This window comes from Terrapene carolina, unplaced genomic scaffold (assembly GCF_002925995.2).
Source record: "Terrapene carolina triunguis isolate 2854851 unplaced genomic scaffold, T_m_triunguis-2.0 Scaffold42, whole genome shotgun sequence".
In the NCBI taxonomy this organism is placed as follows: Eukaryota; Metazoa; Chordata; order Testudines; family Emydidae; genus Terrapene; species Terrapene triunguis.
In genome coordinates this window covers 32,250,728-32,270,995 of record NW_020664393.1, presented here as the reverse complement: position 1 = coordinate 32,270,995, position 20,268 = coordinate 32,250,728, and the positions used below count along the sequence as shown (strand labels likewise).

Below are 20,268 nucleotides of genomic sequence, written 5' to 3'. Positions count from 1 at the left end.
TTAATAGGAGTTTAGATTTAGTGTATTCTGTTTAAGTATTAACAGTAACAATTTACTGTGTAGGATTACTGTCCTCTCTTATAATTCCCTTAATGCAAGGTAATATTTTTCAGTGCTCAGAGTCATCTACAGATGTGTACAGCTATCAAAAACACCTCCTTCTGCAGTTCTCTTCCACCTCTTCCTATTGAATGCAGTGAACTAGATGGAGACCTGAACTCATTACCTATAATCTTTGAAGATCGGTATTTAGATTCCATTACTGAAGGTAAATACAAGCTTGTGTGTTCTTCCTTTGAAGAATAAGTAAAGCTATAGAAAAATTAGGTATATTTTTTCTGTATATTTTCTAGCAATAGAGAAATGTTCCCTTGAAATGTTTATCTAGTTTATATTTTGAATAGCTGTAAAGTTTTTTTAAATTTTGTAATGAAAGTTGTATAGCTTTAGTAATTTGCATAATCTTGTTATAAACTGTACTTTTCTTTTCTCACTTTTTTTTTGTGTGTGTGTGTGTGTAAAAGATTTGGATGTACCCTGGTTGGCAGTTGAAAATCTTCAGAGGTCAGAGTCCAATAAGCTGGATAAATTTGAGGCCGAAGAAGGTTTTGTAGCTGGTTTTTCTAGCCCAGAGTTGAAAATCAGACCTGCAGGTGCCTCCAACATTTGGCATTCAGAAAGTGAAAAGCAGCTAACAAAGTCTTTGAAAGGGAAAAATGAAGATGTAAACAAATCCAAAGTTAAGGTTACTAAACTAATGAAAACAATGAAAACTGAAAACACAAAAAAAATAGTAAAACAGAACTCTAAGGACTCTGTGGTCTTGGTAGGCTACAAATGTTTGAAAAACACAGCACCAGAGGACGTCTCTAAATGCTATGAAGGCAGGCCTTCATCTCATCAGAAAGGACTGGATCCTGCAATAGGTGGCTTTGCTTGTGACACAAGGACCTGCACGAGGCAAATAAGTCAAAAAGAACTTAGATGTGTGCCATCTAGAACTGAACAAAAATCTGCCCAAACTGACCATGTTCAGCAAAGCCAGTGTAGTCCTGTGGTCTCTCATTGTGCAAATTCCACCATTTTTGGCAGAGTTAATATCTCCCAGGCAGGTACTGGAGTTACAGAGGTGGATAGCATCTTGACACCTACAAGCATAGTTGAAGGTTGTCCCGGCTGTCATCCAACTTCATCAGGAATGAGGACAATTGAGGTCAAACCAAGTAACAAGAATCCTTATGAAGGGGAGAAAGTGACTGTTCGTATTGGATCCTGGGCAGAATTTCTGCAAGATGGAGAGAATTTACAGGTGCCCAACTTTCAGACTGCAGAATCTGGAAGTAAAGCTAACTCGGGGGAACAGGTACTGGTGCTTGAAAAGGATGATGTGCAAGAAACGAACTTCCAACATAGTGGAGATGCATTGACAAGAGTAAAAAGCAATCATTCTGCTCTTTCTACAAAAGAGACTCACGTTGCCATAAGTGGAGACACGATTAAGTTACCAGATGTTAGTGTCACTTATGCCTCATCTAGGTTTTCAGATTCAGGTGTAGAAAGTGAACCAAGCAGTTTTGCAACACACTCCAACCCTGATGTGTTTTTTGAAACCATTCAAGGGCAAAGTGCTTACAACAGTGAAAGACTATTTCCTCAGCTTTTACTAAAACCAGATTACATAAAAAATGCAATAGAAAGCTATTGTACTGAGAGTACTAGTGCACTGAGTGAAATACAATCATCCCTGACATCCATAAATTCTCTACCGTCAGATGATGATGAGCTTTCACCTGATGAAAATTCAAAGATATCACTTGTACCTGAATGCCAACTAAGTGACAGCAAAACTATATTAGATCTGGGAACAATTGATTTGCCAAAATGTGATGACAGTAAAAAATCAAATATCATTTTACAGCAACAGTGTGTTGTATTTTCAGGGTATTCGGACAATGAAACTGTCTCTCTACATTCCTCACTTTCAAACTTAAAAGATTCTTTACAGTTAGTTGCTTCAGATGAAGATATATCTACTGAGGTGATAAGTTACAGCTCACGTGCAAACTTTGACACAGTTTTTAAGGACTCTCAAAGCCTTGATAGGCAACAGAACACTACAGAAGGAGCAACTGAATTACATTCAGAAGTTATTTATCTGGGAGAACCATGTGTTGTTTCAGGTTCAGTATCTAGTAATGCTAAGTGTAATGTAGAGAAAACAAATGAGGGACAACATAACAAACCTCTAGAATTAAGGCAAACAATTGAGGAACTGCCAACAGTTGAAAGTGAGACTCACCCAGATGCAAATCATCTCTCATCAACCAGCAGTATCGATATTGTGAAACAAGGTCTTGTAGAAAACTACTTTGGCTCTAGAAGCAGTACAGATATTTCTGATATTTGCCCTACTGACAACAGCAATCCTGATAGTCCTCAAAAGGAAACATCTGAAAAACAAACGGTTGGCTCTTCACAACAGGAGGATGATGATGATGAGGAGCAGGATCAAGAAATGGTTGAAAATGGGTATTATGAGGAAACGGATGATAGTAATATTTTAGATGGAGATACAAATGCTGACTTTGAGCAGAATCATGGTCTAATGGAAGAAAAAGCTTTGAAATCTGAAAGGATTGACAGCGAACATCTAAGGGATGGAATGAATATGGCTCCTATCTGTACTCCTGGCTGTTTGTCTTTTCCCTCTGTGCTGAGAGACTCTCCTTGCAGTGTTATATGTTCTTCAAAAAGCAAATCTGATGCAATAACAAAACAGCCAGGCAGCACATCCTGCAGCTCAGCTTCATCTGTTTCCTGGTATGAAAGCTCCCCCAAACCTCAAATGCTAGCGTAAGTGATTTTTTTTAAACAAAGTCTCTTTAAATTTTGAAAAACTTAAAATATGGTATTCAGAGGGAAAAGAAACATGGTCTTTGATCAAGATATCTTCCAGGTTGCTGAATTATGGATTTATTTTCTCCTGCGCGCACACAACTAACTTTTCAGGTTTTAGAGGCTTGTTAGAAAGTGTCTGTTAACACAGAATTCCAGTTATCACATCTACTCATCTCACGTTGTTTGCAAGTTTAAAGCAAAATTAAAACTTTGAGATTTATATATTGAATAAATGTACATTAAAACATTTTTTAAAATGAGGAATTACAGAATAGAAATATTTCAGGATCTCAGAGAAAAGAAAAATGGTGTTTTATAAAATGAAAACTTAACATAGTAGGTAAAGAAAAGGAACATCATGAGTTACAAAATTGTTTAAGACAACAAGACTAGCTGCCCAGCACAACTGGCCAAGCAAAGTGAGGTGTAATGCTCAACTCAATGGCAATTTTCAGTCATCCGTCTGTAACACAATAACTTTGAAACACTACATCCCTCCAATTCCAAGATTATAGGGAATGTTCCAGGCATCCCTGGGCACAAACCTATTAATTTTTGCAGCAGATTAGAAAACTGGAGAAGGCTGATTCAGGGGGAAATCAGGGCCCCCACACTGCTCTGGTGCTGCAGGCAAAGGAAATTCTCTGTCCCCGCCCTCTTACTGCCTACATATATCAGAGGCAGCAGCTTAACTTGCCATGTGGGGACATTGTGCATAGCCCAGACTGTAACAGAAATAAGAGAACTTTACAGGGAGGGCTTGTAGGGGAGAAATGGGGACAGGGGGTGAGGGAGAAGTGGGGATCCAGTGGGGGAAGCAGGAGGGACCAGAGGATAGGGAATGGTGGGAGGAAAAACAGGGATCTGGCGATGTCTGGGCTGCGGTGGTAGAATCAGGAGTGGAGAGAAATGGGAGGGGGTGGATGGAGGGACCTGGAGGCGAAGGGGGAAAAACCAAGACCCAGAATATGGGTGAGTGGATGAGGGGCAAAGCAGGAACTTTCAAGGAATTGGTTGGGACGAGGGAGTGGTGGTGATGAGGGAAGTAGCGACCCAGACGGGGGTTGGGTGGGCATGGAAGCAAAGACCCAGGGTTGGGGAGTAGAGTTGGGGAAAAGAACGCAGGAACTGGGGAGGAGAGATGGTAAGGGAAGGAGGAGGACCCTGGGAAGTGGGAGCAGACACTGTAGTGGTGGTGGTGGGAGTTGGAGATGGGATGGGCAGGAACACAGATACCAGGAGGAAAATGGGGGACACACACAGAGCCCCTGAGGGAGGGGGTGATGGGACTAGCAGAGAGTCCCTGAAATGGATGGGCATGGGAAGGTGGCATACAAGGTGCTTGTGGGGGCTGGGGGGAGGAATGGAGGGATGTAAGAAGCACAATGTGGGCGCAATGTGCTCGGCCTACAGAAGCTACAATGTGTGCAACCCCCTACTGTTAAAGAATGGGAGCATTAAAATACTCTCCATTTACATTTATTAGAGCTATAGATGTACAGTAATTCATAAAGTCTGGATCTATACTAAGGACTGTATGTACAGTAATCAAATATAAATAAGTATGGAAAAGGGCACTTAGAATAGGGTTGTTTTTTATGGTGAAGTGATTTTTTCTGTTTTCCTGACTCTCTCACTTGGGAGACCTCACATAATGATCTTTTTCTCTAGTAACGAGGATGATACATGGTTCCTTTTGGAGCACATCAGTGCCAATTCCTCAGTTTGTTCCAAATGGCTGCTGGTAGGCAATTCCAAGCATTGTCTCCCATCCTCATCTGACCTAGAGATTGAGGCCTGGATGCACAAAAGGAGTTAGGCCTTCCTACCATTCCCTATCCCTCTGGTCCCTGCACCTAAGTACCAGTTTTAGGCTCCACTAAGATGCACAAAATTCCCACTCAGCTGCCACCTAACCCCGTAGATTCCTAAATAACTCAGCACCTAAATTTTTACAGTAAAAGTTTCCTAGGTACCTATGTTTCTGCTTCTGAGTAAGTGCCCTGTTGCCTCCCTCTAGGCACCTGGATATCTATTTCTTGCCTAAGACCCAGAGCGATTCACAAACCATGGGAGGATGATTAACGTTGAGCCTTCTAAGTCAAGTGTGGGGCCCAATCCAATAGGTGTGCTCAGAGGATGTTAAGGCAAAAAGTACAACAAAGGGGAGGACTACTCTCATAACTTTTAGCAAAGTGGTTAGGATACTCCCCCATGAGATTGGGAGGCCCCCAGTTCAAACCCCAATTTGATCCTGGGTCTCCCACATCTTGAATGAGTGCTCTTACCTCCAGGTTATAGAGTCATTCTCATGCTTGTGTGCTCTCACTCTTGCCCTTTCTCTCTCAAAGATCATGGACTGAATAGAGAGACTGGATTTATGGTTTATTACAACAATCTATAATCCATTAAAACTCCTCCCCAAGCTTCCCCTTTCCATGCACGACTGGGGAGGTGTAACTGGCCACTTCACCTTGTATGGTCCCTTGACATATGTGTTAACTACTTATGCTTTCACCTTGTATTTAGCTGGGACACTCTGAGTATATTTCCCAGACCTGAAGAACTCTGTGTAAGCTTGAAAGCTTCTCTCTCACCAACAGAGGTTGATCCAATAAAAGATGTTACTTCACCCACATTGTCTCTCTCTCACATGTGCACAAGGATGAGAATGACTCTGTAGTCTGATGGTTAGAGCAGTCATCCAAGAAACAGTCTCTCTGCTCAAATGACTGTCATTCACTATTTATCTACAGTGCAGCAGCTTCAACAAGAGAGATGAAGTGAGCCCAATGGTTGAGCACTCACCTGAAAGGTGACAGATTCTATTCAAATTCCTTTTACCCCTCATATCTCCCATATCCCTGGTGAGTACCCTAACCGCTGGGCTAAATGTTGAGGGAGGGTCTCCTTCCCATGACCCACCCTCTTCTTGCTAAAACAACAGATGCCTAACTACAAAGACAATTCCCAGCTGTGAATTGCTAGCAGAGATAGGTATCTCCCCGCAGTCTAGACTTAGGCTACATCTACATTACAGTATTTACAGCGGTGAACTGTAGTGCTTGTGGTGGAGACACTAAGTCAATGGGAGAGCGCTTTCCCATTGTCTTAATAACACTTGCCTCTGCGAAAGGAGGTAGCTATGTCGCTGTGATGCATTGCAACGCCTAACTCCTTTTGTGCATCCAGGCCTAAGTGCCTGCCTAATCCAAACTCCAGTAAAGTTAATGGGAGTCTCTACTTACTTTGACTTCCAGTGCGCTTCAGATCAGGCTTTAAGAAAGAATTAAACCCAATTGTATTCTGTTAATATTTTATTTAGGTGAATGCTGGTTACTGCAGTTGGCAGGATCTTGTGTACCTTTATGATATACCTCAAAGCCGACCAATTTACAAAGGTCTTTGGAGGATGGAGAGCTTGTGTTTGTGGGTGCGGACTTTATTTGGGGAGAATAGGTTTTCATGAGACCTGAGGTGGAAAATTTGGATTTTGGGGACTGACTTCTTTTGTCAGTTTGGCACTGTTTATATTTATCTTGGATTGCACTTTTTAAATAATTTGTCATGGGTGCCTAAATCTGGAATAAATATTTTTATGCTTTATATGAACTAAATAAATGAAATATTTAAGTAAAAAGCAGTGGAAAATTATGTTCTTGCAGACCCTACATTTATTAGATTTTAATAAGGTATATAACAGAATTATTATAGTAAGCATTGTTTTGTTCCAGTTTTCTCCAGGCTAAAGAGGAATTAAAGCAACTTAAACTCCCTGGATTTATGTATAGTGATGTTCTCAGACTGGCTTCGTCAGCACCTTATTTCAGCACAGAAGAGGATGAAGGTTCAGAAGATGGAATACATCTCGTAGTCTGTGTTCATGGCCTAGATGGTATGCTGTGTCGCTTGTTACTGAATAACAGATCAATTGAGAATGTAGATGAAGTTTTGGTTTTGTTGTTTTGAGTTCTGAGTTAAACCATGTTGAAAGAAATAGATTCATCAAAATGAATTAAGAATGTGATGTTCTTCGAGCAGTGTCCCTATGAGTGCTCTAGTTCAGGTGTGCATGCACCTCTTGAACCCTTGATTGGAGATTTTTCCATTAGCAGTGCCTGTTTGGCCTGTGTATGCACCCTGTGCCTTCTTGTCCCAGACACTGTGCTATATAGCAATGCACAGGCGAACCAACCTTAGTTCCTTCTCTACTGCGTTGGTCTGAGATGGAGCTTTAGCATGTCCACTTTGAGAGTGCCTGAGCTATTTCGTATTCTAGTTTACACTATAGTTGTTTGTTAGGATTAGTTAGTATAAGTTAAAGTTAGTTAGCATTAAGTAGTGAGAGGATTGTTTTCCTCCTCTCTTTTTTTCACTTTTCGGAGCCTTGTCTCCCTGGCCGGGCATGCCTGGCTTGCCAGGTTTCAAATACTACCTCTCCTGTTGAGAGGCTCTACTTGTGAGCTACAGCCACTCTAAGTTTGTCCATTGCTTGGGGGAGTCCCATGTCCACCAGAAGTGCAACTTCTGGCCGGCCCTCAGGTCTGGGACAAAGGACAGGGAGATTAAACTCCGACTGTTAATGATGCCTTCTCCCACTACCCCATCATACAGCAGGCTTGAGATGACGCCAGGTTTGGGAGAGCAGTGTTGCAATCCGCATGAGTATGAACTCCAAGCCCACCTCCTTGGGTACTGCTTGTGAATCATCTCGTGTAAAATGGACATGAGCAAGCACTCGAAGAAGAAAAGACGGTTACTAACCTTTCCGTAACTACTGTTCTTCAAGATGTGTTGCTCATGTCTATTCCACAACTCACCCTCCTGCCCCTCAGTCGGAGTTAGCCAGCAAGAAGGAGCTGAGAGGATGAAGGGCCGGCAGTGCATAAGCGTGCAGCACCAGAGGGCACTAGAGCCAGCCTGATGGATACCACTGAGGGAAAAATCTCTGGTGATGGTACACATGGCATGTGCCCACCTAACATGGAATGACATGAGCAACACATCTCAAAGAACAACAGTTACAGAAAGGTTAATAACTGTTTTTGTTGATGTTGTTTAAAAGCTTTATAGGTACATTGTCAAGGAGAAGAAAAGTGTGTTTATCCAGCTATTTACCAGTGAAAGTCATAGACACAAGATATTGAGGCCATGAGCTTAGTAGGATTCAAAAAACGATTAGACATTTATTCTGGTAATGAGAACATCCACCATGAAATTAGGAAGGATTAAAAATTTAGACATAATATGTTCACATGCTTCAGACTACTACCTGGTGTGGGTTAGGGAGAAACTTCACCTATGGGTAGGTTTTCCATAGTTGTCCACTATGGGTTTTTTTTGTACCTTCCAGTGAAGCATCTGGTACTGGCCAGTTAAGGAAACAAGATAGTGTAATAAATAGAGCACTGGTCTGATCTGATATAGCAATTCCTATGTACCATAATCATCCTTCATGTTCAGCTATCAAATTTCCATGTTTAAAAACAAATATCCAAATAGATTCTACTCATGACTCTGTCTAGGGAGCATTCCTTATTAGTATCTGTCTAATTCAATTTATGCACTGGGCTGGGAGATGCTGTTTCCCCCCCATCCAGATTTTCTAACACCATGTAATGCCAAGAATTATATAGCAGTTAACCCATCCATAATAAATTGTTGCCAAAACCATGCCCTTGTTCCCTATTGTACCTCATATCAAACCCTCCTTGTCTATTGATTTAAAAAATGGTTAGAAAAACTTACTTTGGCGATTTTAGCCAACTTCCTTCCTATCAGGAACTGATTTGCATAATAAATTTGATCATTTAAATGGGGCAGCAGAGTACCCTTTTTTTTAATCCTACAATATTTTTACTATATGGTGAACCTCAAACCAAAAAAGAGAAATATCAGTACCTTTAGTGCTCTCTTCCCTGGCAAAATTCAGATGTATAATTCACCACTAGAGCAGATCTACTGATGGTAGCAACTGTGGAAGCTGTAGTGTAGCCAGAATGTGGGTATTTTTATCCCTAGGTCATCGACCCACCCAGGGATTTTCATCAGATCCTTATGTCCCTCTTGTAGTACTCCAGGAATGTTAGTCTTATCTTCCAATAATCAATAACTGGTTGAAAAATTGTATTCAAAGAGAGGTTATCAATGGTTTGCTCTCAAACTGGGAGGACATAGTTAGTGCAATCCTGCACGAGTCTGTCCTGGGTCTGGTATTCTTCAACATTTTCATTAATGGTTTGGATAATGGATTCAAGAGAGTACTTGTAAAATTTGCAGATGACACCAAGCTGGGAAGGGTTACAAGTGCTTTCTGGAACAGCCTTCCAAGGGGAGAAGTGGGGGCAAAAGACATATCTGGCTTCAAAACCAAGCTTGATAAGTTTATGGAGGGGATGGTATGATGGGATAGCCTAATTTTGGCAATTAATTGATCTTTGACTATTAGCGGGAAATATGCCCATGGCCTGTGATGGGATGTTAGATGGGGTGGGATCTGAGTTACTACAGAGAATTCTTTCCTGGGTGTCTGGCTGGTGAGTCTTGCCCACATGCTCAGGGCTTAGCTGACTGCCATATTTTGGGTCGGGAAAGAATTTTCCTCCAGGGCAGATTGGCAGAGGCCCTGGGGTTTTTTTTCCTTCCTCTGCAGCGTGGGGCATGGGTCACTTGCTGGAGGATTCTTTGCACCTTGAAGTCTTTAAACCATGATTTGAGGACTTCAGTAGCTCAGACATAGGTTAGGGTTTATTACAGGAGTGGGTGGGTGAAATTCTGTGGCCTGCGTCGTGCAGGAGGTCAGACTAGACGATCATAATGGTCCCTTCTGACCTTAAAGTCTATGACTCTATGACAAGATTAGGATTCAAAAGGACCTCGATAAATTAGAGTAGTAGTCTGAAAACAATAAGGTGAAATTCACTAAAGACCAGTGCAGAGCACTACGCTTAGGAAGGAAATATCAAACACTAAATGTGGAATAACGGGCTAGGCGGTAGTTCTGCAGAAAAGGATCTGGGAGTTATAGAGGATCAGAAATTGAATATGAGCAAATAACATCATGCGGTTGCCAAAAAGGCTCACTTAATTCTGGGGAGTAGTAACAGGAATGTTGTATAAGGGTATGTCTTCACTACCCGCCGTATCGGCGGGTAGCAATCGATTTATCTGGGATCGATATATCGCATCTTGTTAAGACGCGATATATTGATCCCCGAACGTGCTCACCGTCGACTCTGGAACTCCACCAGAGCGAGCGGCGGTAGTGCAGTCGACGGGGGAGCCGCGGCCGTCGATCCCGCGCCATGTGGACCCCAGGTAATTCTATCCAAGATACCTCGACTTCAGCTACGCTATTCGCGTAGCTGAAGTTGCGTAATTTGGATCGATTTCCCCCCCCCCCCAGTGTAGACCAGCCCTAAGACTGGAGGTAATTGTCCTGCTCTGTTCTGCACTAGTGGTGCCTCAGCTGGAGTCTGTGTCCAGATCTGGGTGGCACACTTTAGGAAAGATGTGGACAGATTGGAGAGAGTCCAGGGGAGATCAACAAAAAATGATAAAAGGTTTAGAAAATCTGACCTATGAGGAAAGATTAAGAAACTAGGCATGTTTAGTCTTGAGGAAAGAAGACTGAGGGGGCATTTTCAAATGTGTTAAGGGCTGTTATAAAGAGGATGTGATCCATTGTTCTTTATGCCCACTGAAGGTAGGAAAAGAAGTATGGTAATCAGCTTAATCTGCAGCAAGGGAGCTTTGGGTTAGTTATTAGGAAAAAGTTTCTAACTATAAGGATAGTTAAGTACTGGAATAGACTAGTAAGAGAAGTTTTTTGGACTCCCCATTATTGGAGGTTTTTAAGAATAGATTAGACAGATATCTGTCAGGGATGGTCTAGATATACTTGCTCATGCCTTAATGCAGGGGGAAGGACTCTGAAGACCTCTCGAGGTCCCTTCCAGCCCAACATTTCTGTAATTCTTCAAGTGATTGCACTTGTGCATTTTGTTCTTGGTGTCTGTGTGCCCACAAACAGCTGTCAGAAAACTTTTTCCCTCGGTGATACTTGTTGGGCAGCTCAAGCACCGTCTGCTGTTGTGTGCCACTGCGTATAGGTATAAAGGGCAGAGCTGCCCTCGGCCTCCCTCATGATGGTCATTGGAGGAACCCCTGTTCATTGCCAGAACAATTGTGTCTCTGCTCTGTATATATGGTATAGTTGTAGTTTAGTACTTGTTATAGTTAGTAAGTGTTAGTTGTTTTGTTTAAAAAAACCAAAATATATTGTGTGTGTGTGTGTGTGTGTGTGTGTATATATATATATATATATAGATAGATAGATATATTTTCTGCTGCTGGCACTGAGGCATGCCCCGGTTGCTGGGCTTTAAGCCATGAGCCTCCTGCTCAAAACCTGTGCTGGTGAACGACCCACGCTGTAGTTGTCTTAAATGTGAGGGAGGAGCAAATACTCTGGTGCCAGATTTGCCAGGAATTCAAGCCTAGGACAACAAAGAATAAGGAGGCTAGGCTGAAGTTGCTGCTGATGGAGGTGGTGCTCAGACCATCCTCGGAGCTATCCTGGTCCAACCTGGTGTCAAGTGTTTAACTTCAGTTAGAAGTGCACCTCCACAACTGTCGGAGTCCTGGGACTCTTTCACCTGTGCCTTGGAAGAAGTATAAATCTTGCAAAGAGTATCTGACCAGGGGAAGACCTCTACTCTCCAAGCATGGAAAGAGGGGTGAGAGGCAGTCTAGTAGAGTGCAACTGAAATTTAAGCACGCCTTCTCTAAATCAGTGTCTAATTCAGCACAATTGGCTGTGTGCTGGAGAAGACACTGTCGAGTCAGTGCTAAAAGTGTCAACATCAGCGGCATTGCAGCAGACAAATACGATCTCAGTGCCAACTACCCCAGAGGCCTTTGCAGCAGCAAGGAATTTACTCTGCCTCTGAGTACTGGTATCACTGGTGGTTCAGGAGTCGCATCCCTCAGGACTACTGAAACATCTGACACCAACGCCAGCGATACAGCATGCAGTACTACACCAGCTGCTTATTTCCCAGATAGTCAGCTCATCAGTACTGTCCTAAGGGGAAGCCAGCAATGATTGCGACTCTGCCCATCGCCAAGTTCTCTGCACCAGTCCCCGGCACCGACTGGAGCAGCACCTCCATGATTGGAGGAAGGGGAAGCCTCTTCATCTGACTCAAAAGTGGCATCTTATATCTCTCAGCCTCAGAGCAGGATCTACTGGTCCCCACCTAGATCTCCTTCTCCACATTCCCTCATCTGGGAACATGGCCAGGAAGTCACTGGGGTCCGGCTCCTTATCATTGGCCATTTTAGAACCCATGGGGGTTCCCTGCACTTCTACATCCTCTTCTTATTGAGCCTACTCTGTGCCCTAATCCAGGTGGGTTAGTCCTTGCACCAAGCTGATCCATCTCAATTGTCCAGGCCCAGTACTGAGTGTCAAGAAGAGGCGCTTAGAAAGCCGAGGAGCAGCCTGCGGAAGTTCAGTTACTTCCAGTCTTGGCTTCATGTTCATCTTCTCTGGAGAAGTTTGTTTCCTTGGAGGCAATTTCACACCTTACTGATGATTACAAGACCTACCAGGAATCGTTAAAGAGTGTGGCTTTAGACTTGGGCATTCAGATCGAGGAGGTCAGGGAGTCCTCTCATCACCTCATTGACATTTTATCAGTGACAGGTCCACCTAGTGTGCTACTGCCAATCAATGAGGTGATATTAGAGCCTATAAAGATACTATGGCAGACCCCATCTTCATTGTCTTGCACTTCAAAGCATGCAGAGCAAAAGTACTATGTGTCCTCCCAAGGGTTTGACTATCTTTTATTCCCACCCATCTCCAGAATCGCTAGTTGTTACAGCGGCTAATGAGAGTGCGCATCAGGCTCACCCCCCTTTCTCCCCCCCCCCCCCCCCCCCCCCCCCACTGTACTACCATTTGATGTGTCAGCAGCTCTCAGGGTCTTTACAAAAGTTATTGCAGTAGTAGTTGCCTTCCTCAGAAGATCAGGAGTCCAAGTTTATCCCTATCTGAACAACTGGCTTGTCGAGGGCTGATCCAGACTGCAGGTGTGGTTCAGTGTATCTCTGATGTAGTCAACATTCACTGCTTTGGGACTGCTAGTCAATGCAGAGAAGTTTCCTCTGCCCCGTTCAGAGAATAGAGTTTATGGGGGCTGTACTAGACTTGAATCAAGCCAGAACTTTTCTTCTGAAATCAAAGTATCAGGCAATTTGATCAGTTATTATAGATCTCAAAGCTCAACAAATCACAAAAGTACAAAACTGTTGGCGGCTCCTGGGACATACATGGTTCAATACACCAGACTGCCCCATAGAATTCTTCAGGGTTGGCTAGTCTCAGTGTACTCACCGAGCTGTCTCAATTTAGACACAGTGGTGAGGATAACCTCTCATGTCCCTGCCTCCCTTGATTGGCTGGACCTGTCCACCAATGTACATATGGGTGTTCCCTTTGCCCATCTGCAACCAATGCTCACATTAGTGTCCGACACATCTGCCCTTGGGTTGGGGGCCCATCTGGATTCTCTACAGAATCATGGGTCTATGGTCTGCAGAGGACTTAGCTTTATACTTCAACGTCCGAAAGCTGCCAGATTTGCGTGCCAAGTTTTCCTGCTCCAGATCAAGGGAAACAGTCTGTTAGTCCTTACAGCACATTGGCAATGTCTTACCTCAGGGGTAACCAGCCTGAGAAGGAGCCAGAATTTACCAATGTACATTGCCAAAGAGCCAGAGTAATACGTCAGCAGCCCCCCTCCAACTCCCCCATCCTGCTCCCAGCGCCTACCACCCCACCGATAGGCACCTCCCCTCCCTCCTCGCACCTCCTGATCAGCTGTTTTGTGGCGTGCAGGAGGCTCTGGGGAGCGAGGGAGAGGAGTGAGGGCACAGCAGGCTCAGGGGAGGGCATGGGAAGGGGTAGAGTGGGGCCAGGGCCTGTGGCAGAGCCAGGGGTTGAGCAGTGAGCACCCCCCGACACTTTGGAAAGTTGGCGCCTGTAGCTCCAGCCCTGGAGTCGGTGCCTATACAAGGAGCCGCATATTAACTTATGAAGAGTCGCATGCGGCTCTGGAGCCACAAGTTGGCCACCCCTGTCTTACCTCAACAAGCAGGGAGGAGCCCATTTGTCTTCACTCTGTTGAGGCATCTCTGCTTTGGGAGCATTGCATTGCCAACTTGATTGATCTGGAAGCTTCTTACCTACTGGGAATCCAAAATGATCTGGCAGATTACCTGAGCAGATAGTTTGAGTTACCATGAGTGGTCTCTTTGTCCAAGTATTTCCAGATGCATCAGTGAAATCTCCAATCTCACTTCCTTTATACTTGGACCTAATCTCCCTGTGACGGAGGGCACCTCCTGCTGGCTGTCCCGGGGATTATCTCTGCTAGCCAGTGCGCCGCTTTCTTGTGATGTCTTGCTGCCTGGACCCATGTCGTTCCAAGGACCATGGCATCCTCTTCAGGACAGAGCCCTCCAGCTGTGCAACGCTCTGTGCTCCCCCCCCTTCTGGGGGAATGTACTGCAGTCCAAGTGTCCAGCCACTTCCTCAGTGGGGATGAGGGGAGGACCTGGGCCTGCCCACTACTCCAGGTCCCAGACCAGGGACCCTGTAGGTGGCAGCCACACACTGTGTCCCCTCCAGCTTCTCAGTCTACTTCCCTGGGCCACTTCCCTGCAGCTCCAGCACCTTCTTCATCTTTATCTCAGGATCTCAGCATGCCAGTCTTAGCAGTCAGCTAGGAGCGCTCTCTCTCTCTCTCTCCTGATCCTGCCCAGCACTGCTCTGTCCAAGGTGCTAGCTTTCTTCCTCCTACAAGCCAGCCTGTTCTCCCTCCTTAAGCTCTAGGGAGCAACTAACTGCACGTGCCCTGCCCTTCAGCTCTTTTCATATGGGCCTGCCAGGCCCTGGTTGGCTGCTCATCACAGCCCGTCTCCTATTGGCTGCTTTCCCCACAGCCTCCCCACCCCTTACAGGCCACTGGGGCGGACGCCCCATCACACTCCCAAAATCATGATCACCTACTCCACCAGAGCCTGCAATTTCTCCATTTAATTGTATAGATGCTCCATGGCTAGACATTAGAGAGCAGTCTTGCTCAAAAGAAGCTGTCAGCAGCTCTCAGGGTCTTTACAAAAGAAGTTCAAGAGATCCTGCTAAATAGTAGAAAGCCTTTTACTAGGACTACTTATCTCTCTAAGTGGAGATGTTTTTCCAACAGGTCTCTCCATTACAGAGTATCTCCTTCCCATTCCTCCATTTAACATATACTTGATTACTTATTGGACCTAAAACCGCCAAGGTTAAGCTGTTAGTTTTCTGTCAAGGTACATCTGGCAGCTGTTTCAACTTTCCACCCTAAAATGGATAACTGATCTGTTTTTTTTCCTAATGACATGTCCATAAGGTTTTTGAAAGGTCTAGTCAAACTGTATCATCAGGTGCAAGACCCCGTTCTCCCAGGAGGTCTAAACTTAGTGTTGTCAAGATTTATGGGTCCCCATCTGAGCCTTTGGCTACTTACTCTCTACTACCTCTATCAATGAAGGTGGCATTTTTGGTTGCTATCACCTCAGCCACAAGAGAAGAACAGCTGTGTGCCTTAATGTCTGGGCCTCCCTACATGATCTTTTTAAGGACAAAGTTTACCTGCGTCTTCATCTGAAGTTTGTCACAAAGGTGGTGTCCTCTTTCCATATCAACCAGTCAATGTACTTACCCGTATTCTGCCCACAGCCACATTCAAGTAGGGAAGAGGAATGTATGCACGCTCTGGACATCAGAAGAGCTATGGCATTCTACCTGGACAGAAGTCCTCCCAATTGTTTGTACTTGTGGCAGACAGAATAAAAGGACAATCAGCCTCCACTCAGAAAATTTCTTCTTCGATAGCCTTTTGTATATGCATGTGGTATGACCTGGCTAATGTAACCCTGCCAAGCAGAGCCACAGCTCATTCAGTGAGATCACAATCAATCTGCCTCAGCTGCTTTTTCTAGCACATGTTCCAGTTGTGGACATTTGTAGAGCGGTAAACTCATCCTCAGTCCATATGTTTGCATACCATTATACTGTCGTTAGGACTAGTGACAATGGTAGAGTTGGACAAGTTCTACAATCTTTATTGAAATAGACTCTGAGTTTCATGGCTTGTGAGTCATCAAGAGTGGAATGCATATGTGCAATGACTCGAAGAAGAAAGAAGTTATTAACCTGTTTAAATAACTGTTGTTCTTCGAGATGTGTTACACATATCCATTCCACAAACCGCCCTCCTACCCTTCTACTTTGAAGTTCCAGCAAAAAGAAACTAGGGAGACTTGGGGGCAGCTCTGACTTTTATACGTGTACACAGTGGTGCACAGCAGCAGAGGCTCTCGAGTCACCCAAAGGGTACCACAGAAGAAAAAAGTTTCCAACGGCAGGGCACGCAGACACCAAGAGTGGAATGGACGTGTACAACACATCTTGAAGAACAACAGTTACTGAACAGGTCAGTAATCTCTTTTTCTATAATCCATTTTGCCTTTCTACTTTACTAATCCTTATGTAGTGCTACTTCTAACTGGTCCCTTACTCCTCTCTCCCATCCCTCAAATTCTCTAATCCTCCTTTACTCCTCCCCCAGTCTGAGTTCATTTCATTGAATTTTAACAGAATTAGTTAGTACATTGTTGTACTTTTTGCTTAACATCCAGTGAATGTAAAATATTATATACGTAGTCACCAAAACTTAACTACTTAAGTCCTGGGTTTTCCAAAATGACTGAGCTTTGTGTCATTTCTGTAGATTGTGATTGTATCATTGTGTTTGGTTTTGCTACTACAGCATCAGAGGTCTTAGTTAGTTTTAATTTTGATATGGTAAAATATAAAATTTGCATTAGTTTGCTGGGAAGTGCCAGTGCTGCAATTGTCTGTCTGTCCATTTTGTCTGTTTTGTTTCTAAATTAGTATATTTACCTTGTTAAATAGCAAGATAACTTTTGTCATAGCAAACCTTTTAACCTTTTTCGTTTGTTTGTTTTAAAGGTAATAGTGCAGATCTAAGATTAGTGAAGACTTACATTGAGCTTGGACTACCTGGAGGACGAATAGATTTTCTTATGTCTGAGAGGAACCAGGTATTTGTAAACAACAAAAGGATTTTCATACAATAAATGAAATTGTATACATTTTTAAAAAATGTTTTCTTAGTTACCATTATTATTGTATTGTATAGACCCTGATCCTGCAGAAGTATCCATGCATACAGACTGCTTAGCCGTTTCAGATAACTATTGTAATTAGGGAGACTCAGTGGTCATAAAATGGTCCATGCAAGTGAATCCCTTTGCAGAATCTGAGGTTTAATTTTATTATACACTAAAGCAGTTATACAAACTGGCATGACCTTGAAATTAAATATATATTATAATTTATACTCATTATATAAATTAATACAACTCTACAGCGCATTCAGAGGTATAGTAATATAATCTGGAATCCTCTCTTCTTCTCAGCATAATAACCAATTAAGTCTAGAACGCCCCTAATTTTTCCCCATCCTAGCTGACAAGAGTGAAGCCCAGGGTGGGAAGAAAGAAGAGCTAATGTTTCATGGAACAGAATCTGAGAACCACAAAATAGTCAGCCTTTCTTTTCTTTTTTTTGGTCATTGCATTGCAATATTGGCATGATGATGATAAATCAGTAGCAATTACCAATCTTAAATTCATTTGATTTTTTTTTAGAATAGTTTTCAAATTACTTTAGCTTGAAAAAAATATAGTTGACATTTTAATATGATTTTTAGCCAATTACAATACATGTTCTAGATGTACTTCAGATAGCCAGTAATTAATGGATGTAAGATGAAACAACTCATTTGATCTCAGTCTACAGCCACTGTAACTTGTTGTTATTAATTAGTGTAGAGAAGGAGCCCTAGATTGAAATAAGGGCCGTCTTGTCACACTTTGAAATAGGAGAGAGGTGCATATAGTAAATTCTACAGTTGCATACAGTAAATTGCCTCATATTATCATTTCAGATATAGTGTGGCTTAATCTGGGATATGTGGTTTGTCTTTTCTCTGTCCAGCTGATGAGAACTGTGCATATGTGAGAGAGGTTAGACTAATGGTACTGTTAATATTCGTTTTGGTGCTTTTTAGAGCAAAGTACTTCTAAAACGATGTACAGACAGTTTATTCCCTCCTCCCAAAAAAACCCACCTGGGGGGTGCTGCAATGTTGTGTTCTGATATCAAAGTTAGTAAGCATGTTTTTATAGGTGGGTTTAGTTGTTATATATTTGATGAATAAGAATTTATACTGAATGTAAAATAACTCACTGTATTTGGAACATATGTAATTATTTTTCCTTTCTACAGAATGATACCTTTGCTGATTTTGATTCCATGACTGATCGCCTTTTAGATGAAATAATACAATATATTCAAATTTACAACCTAACAATTTCAAAAATCAGGTAATACCTATATTGTATATTACTTTATTTCTATGAAATATATAATACCCACTAGAAAGTACATGATTCATTGTCCTAAACTGTCATGCAGTTACTTGATATTCAGGTACAAACAAGAGGAGGTTGGGGGAAAATGAAGGTAAGAGAAAATTAGATGATGTGGGCTTCTAAATGAAAAAGAAACAAAAGAAGTTTAAATACACGATATTAAAGCTATAAATAGTATTATGGCTGCAGGTTACTGACTGTTTAAAAATGTAACAGTCTGCAACATCTTAAAAGGAAAATTTCTTCATCAGTAACTGAAGTTCTCAGAATATAATATATTAACTTTTAGATCTACACTGTGGGAATTAGTGTGGTGGGCTCTGCAATCCTAGAACCATTTAAAGTATTTTAGTATTTAAAGTATTTAAAGACCATTTTAAGGTCTTATGGTAAGGATTTAGACAGCACTGCAAGCTGTTGCATTATAGGCATCGTGGGCTGATTGTAATGTATTCTGGGCCCTCCTGGATTATTGCCTTCAGTAACCTGTCTGAGAACATCAAGGAGGAGATATGTCATGAGGAGGATCTTATTTCCTAGATGGACGCCATACCATACCATCAATCCTTGTTAACTGACAATACTCATGGAGGCACCAGTTGCCAGCTCCATATTTAAAGTTGTGTTGTGGTTTGCACTTTAAGAAAGAATTCATGCTTTTTTATTATGAATTCACAATTCAGAACTAAAGTTTTAGGCTCTCTGCAAACTCAGACAGACATTGCTGCATTGGTTACACGTGGGTCACTTTTTTCTACAGACAGCCCATTTATTTTGTACTATCTGCTATATCTAAGGTTAGCTGGCCTCTCCAGTACTATAAGAGTTCATTTAGTGGTTATATTGGCTTCCCATTCCCAAGTTCAAAACTATAAGGTCTGTTCCCATCCAATGGTGTCTTAGGTGTACTAACCCTTTTAAAAACTTATCTCCTTCATGGGGTTTGCATTTGGTACAAGCTGCTTTAATGAAACCACCGTTTTAGTCATTAGCCACGTATTCTCTGCATCATCTCTATGAGGACTCCATTTCCAGTTGCTGTTTCTTTGGCCTGCAAAATGGGGAGAAATTCAGACTTGAATGTAAGGTCCACTTTATAGAGCTTTTCATAGAGACATGGTATCAGTTCAATCTCACCCTAGTTTTATTTCTAAAATTGTTTTTGATTTCCACATTAATCAAACAACTTGTTTACCTATATATTTTCCAAAACCCCACATGAATGATGTGAAAGAAGTCTACATTCCTTACTTGTTGCTGCATCATTATATTTTTATTTAAACAAAACCAAAACCTTCAGAGTTTCATCCAGATTGTTCGAGGTCTATGCCGGAAGAGTTATTTCCGGTTGCATTACTTTCTCTTATTGGAATGCTAAATGTAATCCTTCTGGTCTGATAAAAGTTCACTCCACTGGAGCTCAGACTGCTTCTGTGACTTCTCTTAAAAATACTCCTAGTGTAGAGATTTCTTAAGGCTGCCACTTGGAGTTGAGTCCATACATTTACAAAGCACTTGATGTTTCATTTGGCAAGACAGTCCTTCAATCTTTACCTTTCTGAGACTCCAGTATCCCTCTTCCTGTATGGTTCTACAGTTGGGAGTCTCCAAGAGTGGAATACATATTGATAGTCACTAAAAAAAAAAAAAAAGGAAAAATGTTACTTCCCTTCAGGGCCGGCTCCAGGCACCAAGCACCCAAACTGGTGCTTGGGGCGGCACCTGGAGGGGGGCGGCGCGGCGCTCCGGCCGCCGGGGAGCGCGGGGCCACAGCCGGGCTCGCCGCCCTCCCCCCGG

At 42.7% G+C, this 20,268-nt stretch overlaps 1 protein-coding gene across 2 annotated transcripts in view; it reads left to right on the top strand.

The window, feature by feature from the left end:
* The window catches only part of FAM135A (family with sequence similarity 135 member A), a 138,576-nt gene that overhangs the window by 88,840 nt on the left and 29,468 nt on the right, over nt 1–20,268 (top strand). For both annotated transcript variants that reach the window (XM_026654784.2, XM_026654791.2), the window contains 5 exons: nt 114–268; nt 525–2,853; nt 6,633–6,793; nt 16,985–17,076; nt 18,326–18,423. In XM_026654784.2, the coding sequence (XP_026510569.1) occupies nt 114–268; nt 525–2,853; nt 6,633–6,793; nt 16,985–17,076; nt 18,326–18,423 (2,835 nt within the window). The remainder of the gene's footprint in view (nt 1–113; nt 269–524; nt 2,854–6,632; nt 6,794–16,984; nt 17,077–18,325; nt 18,424–20,268) is intronic.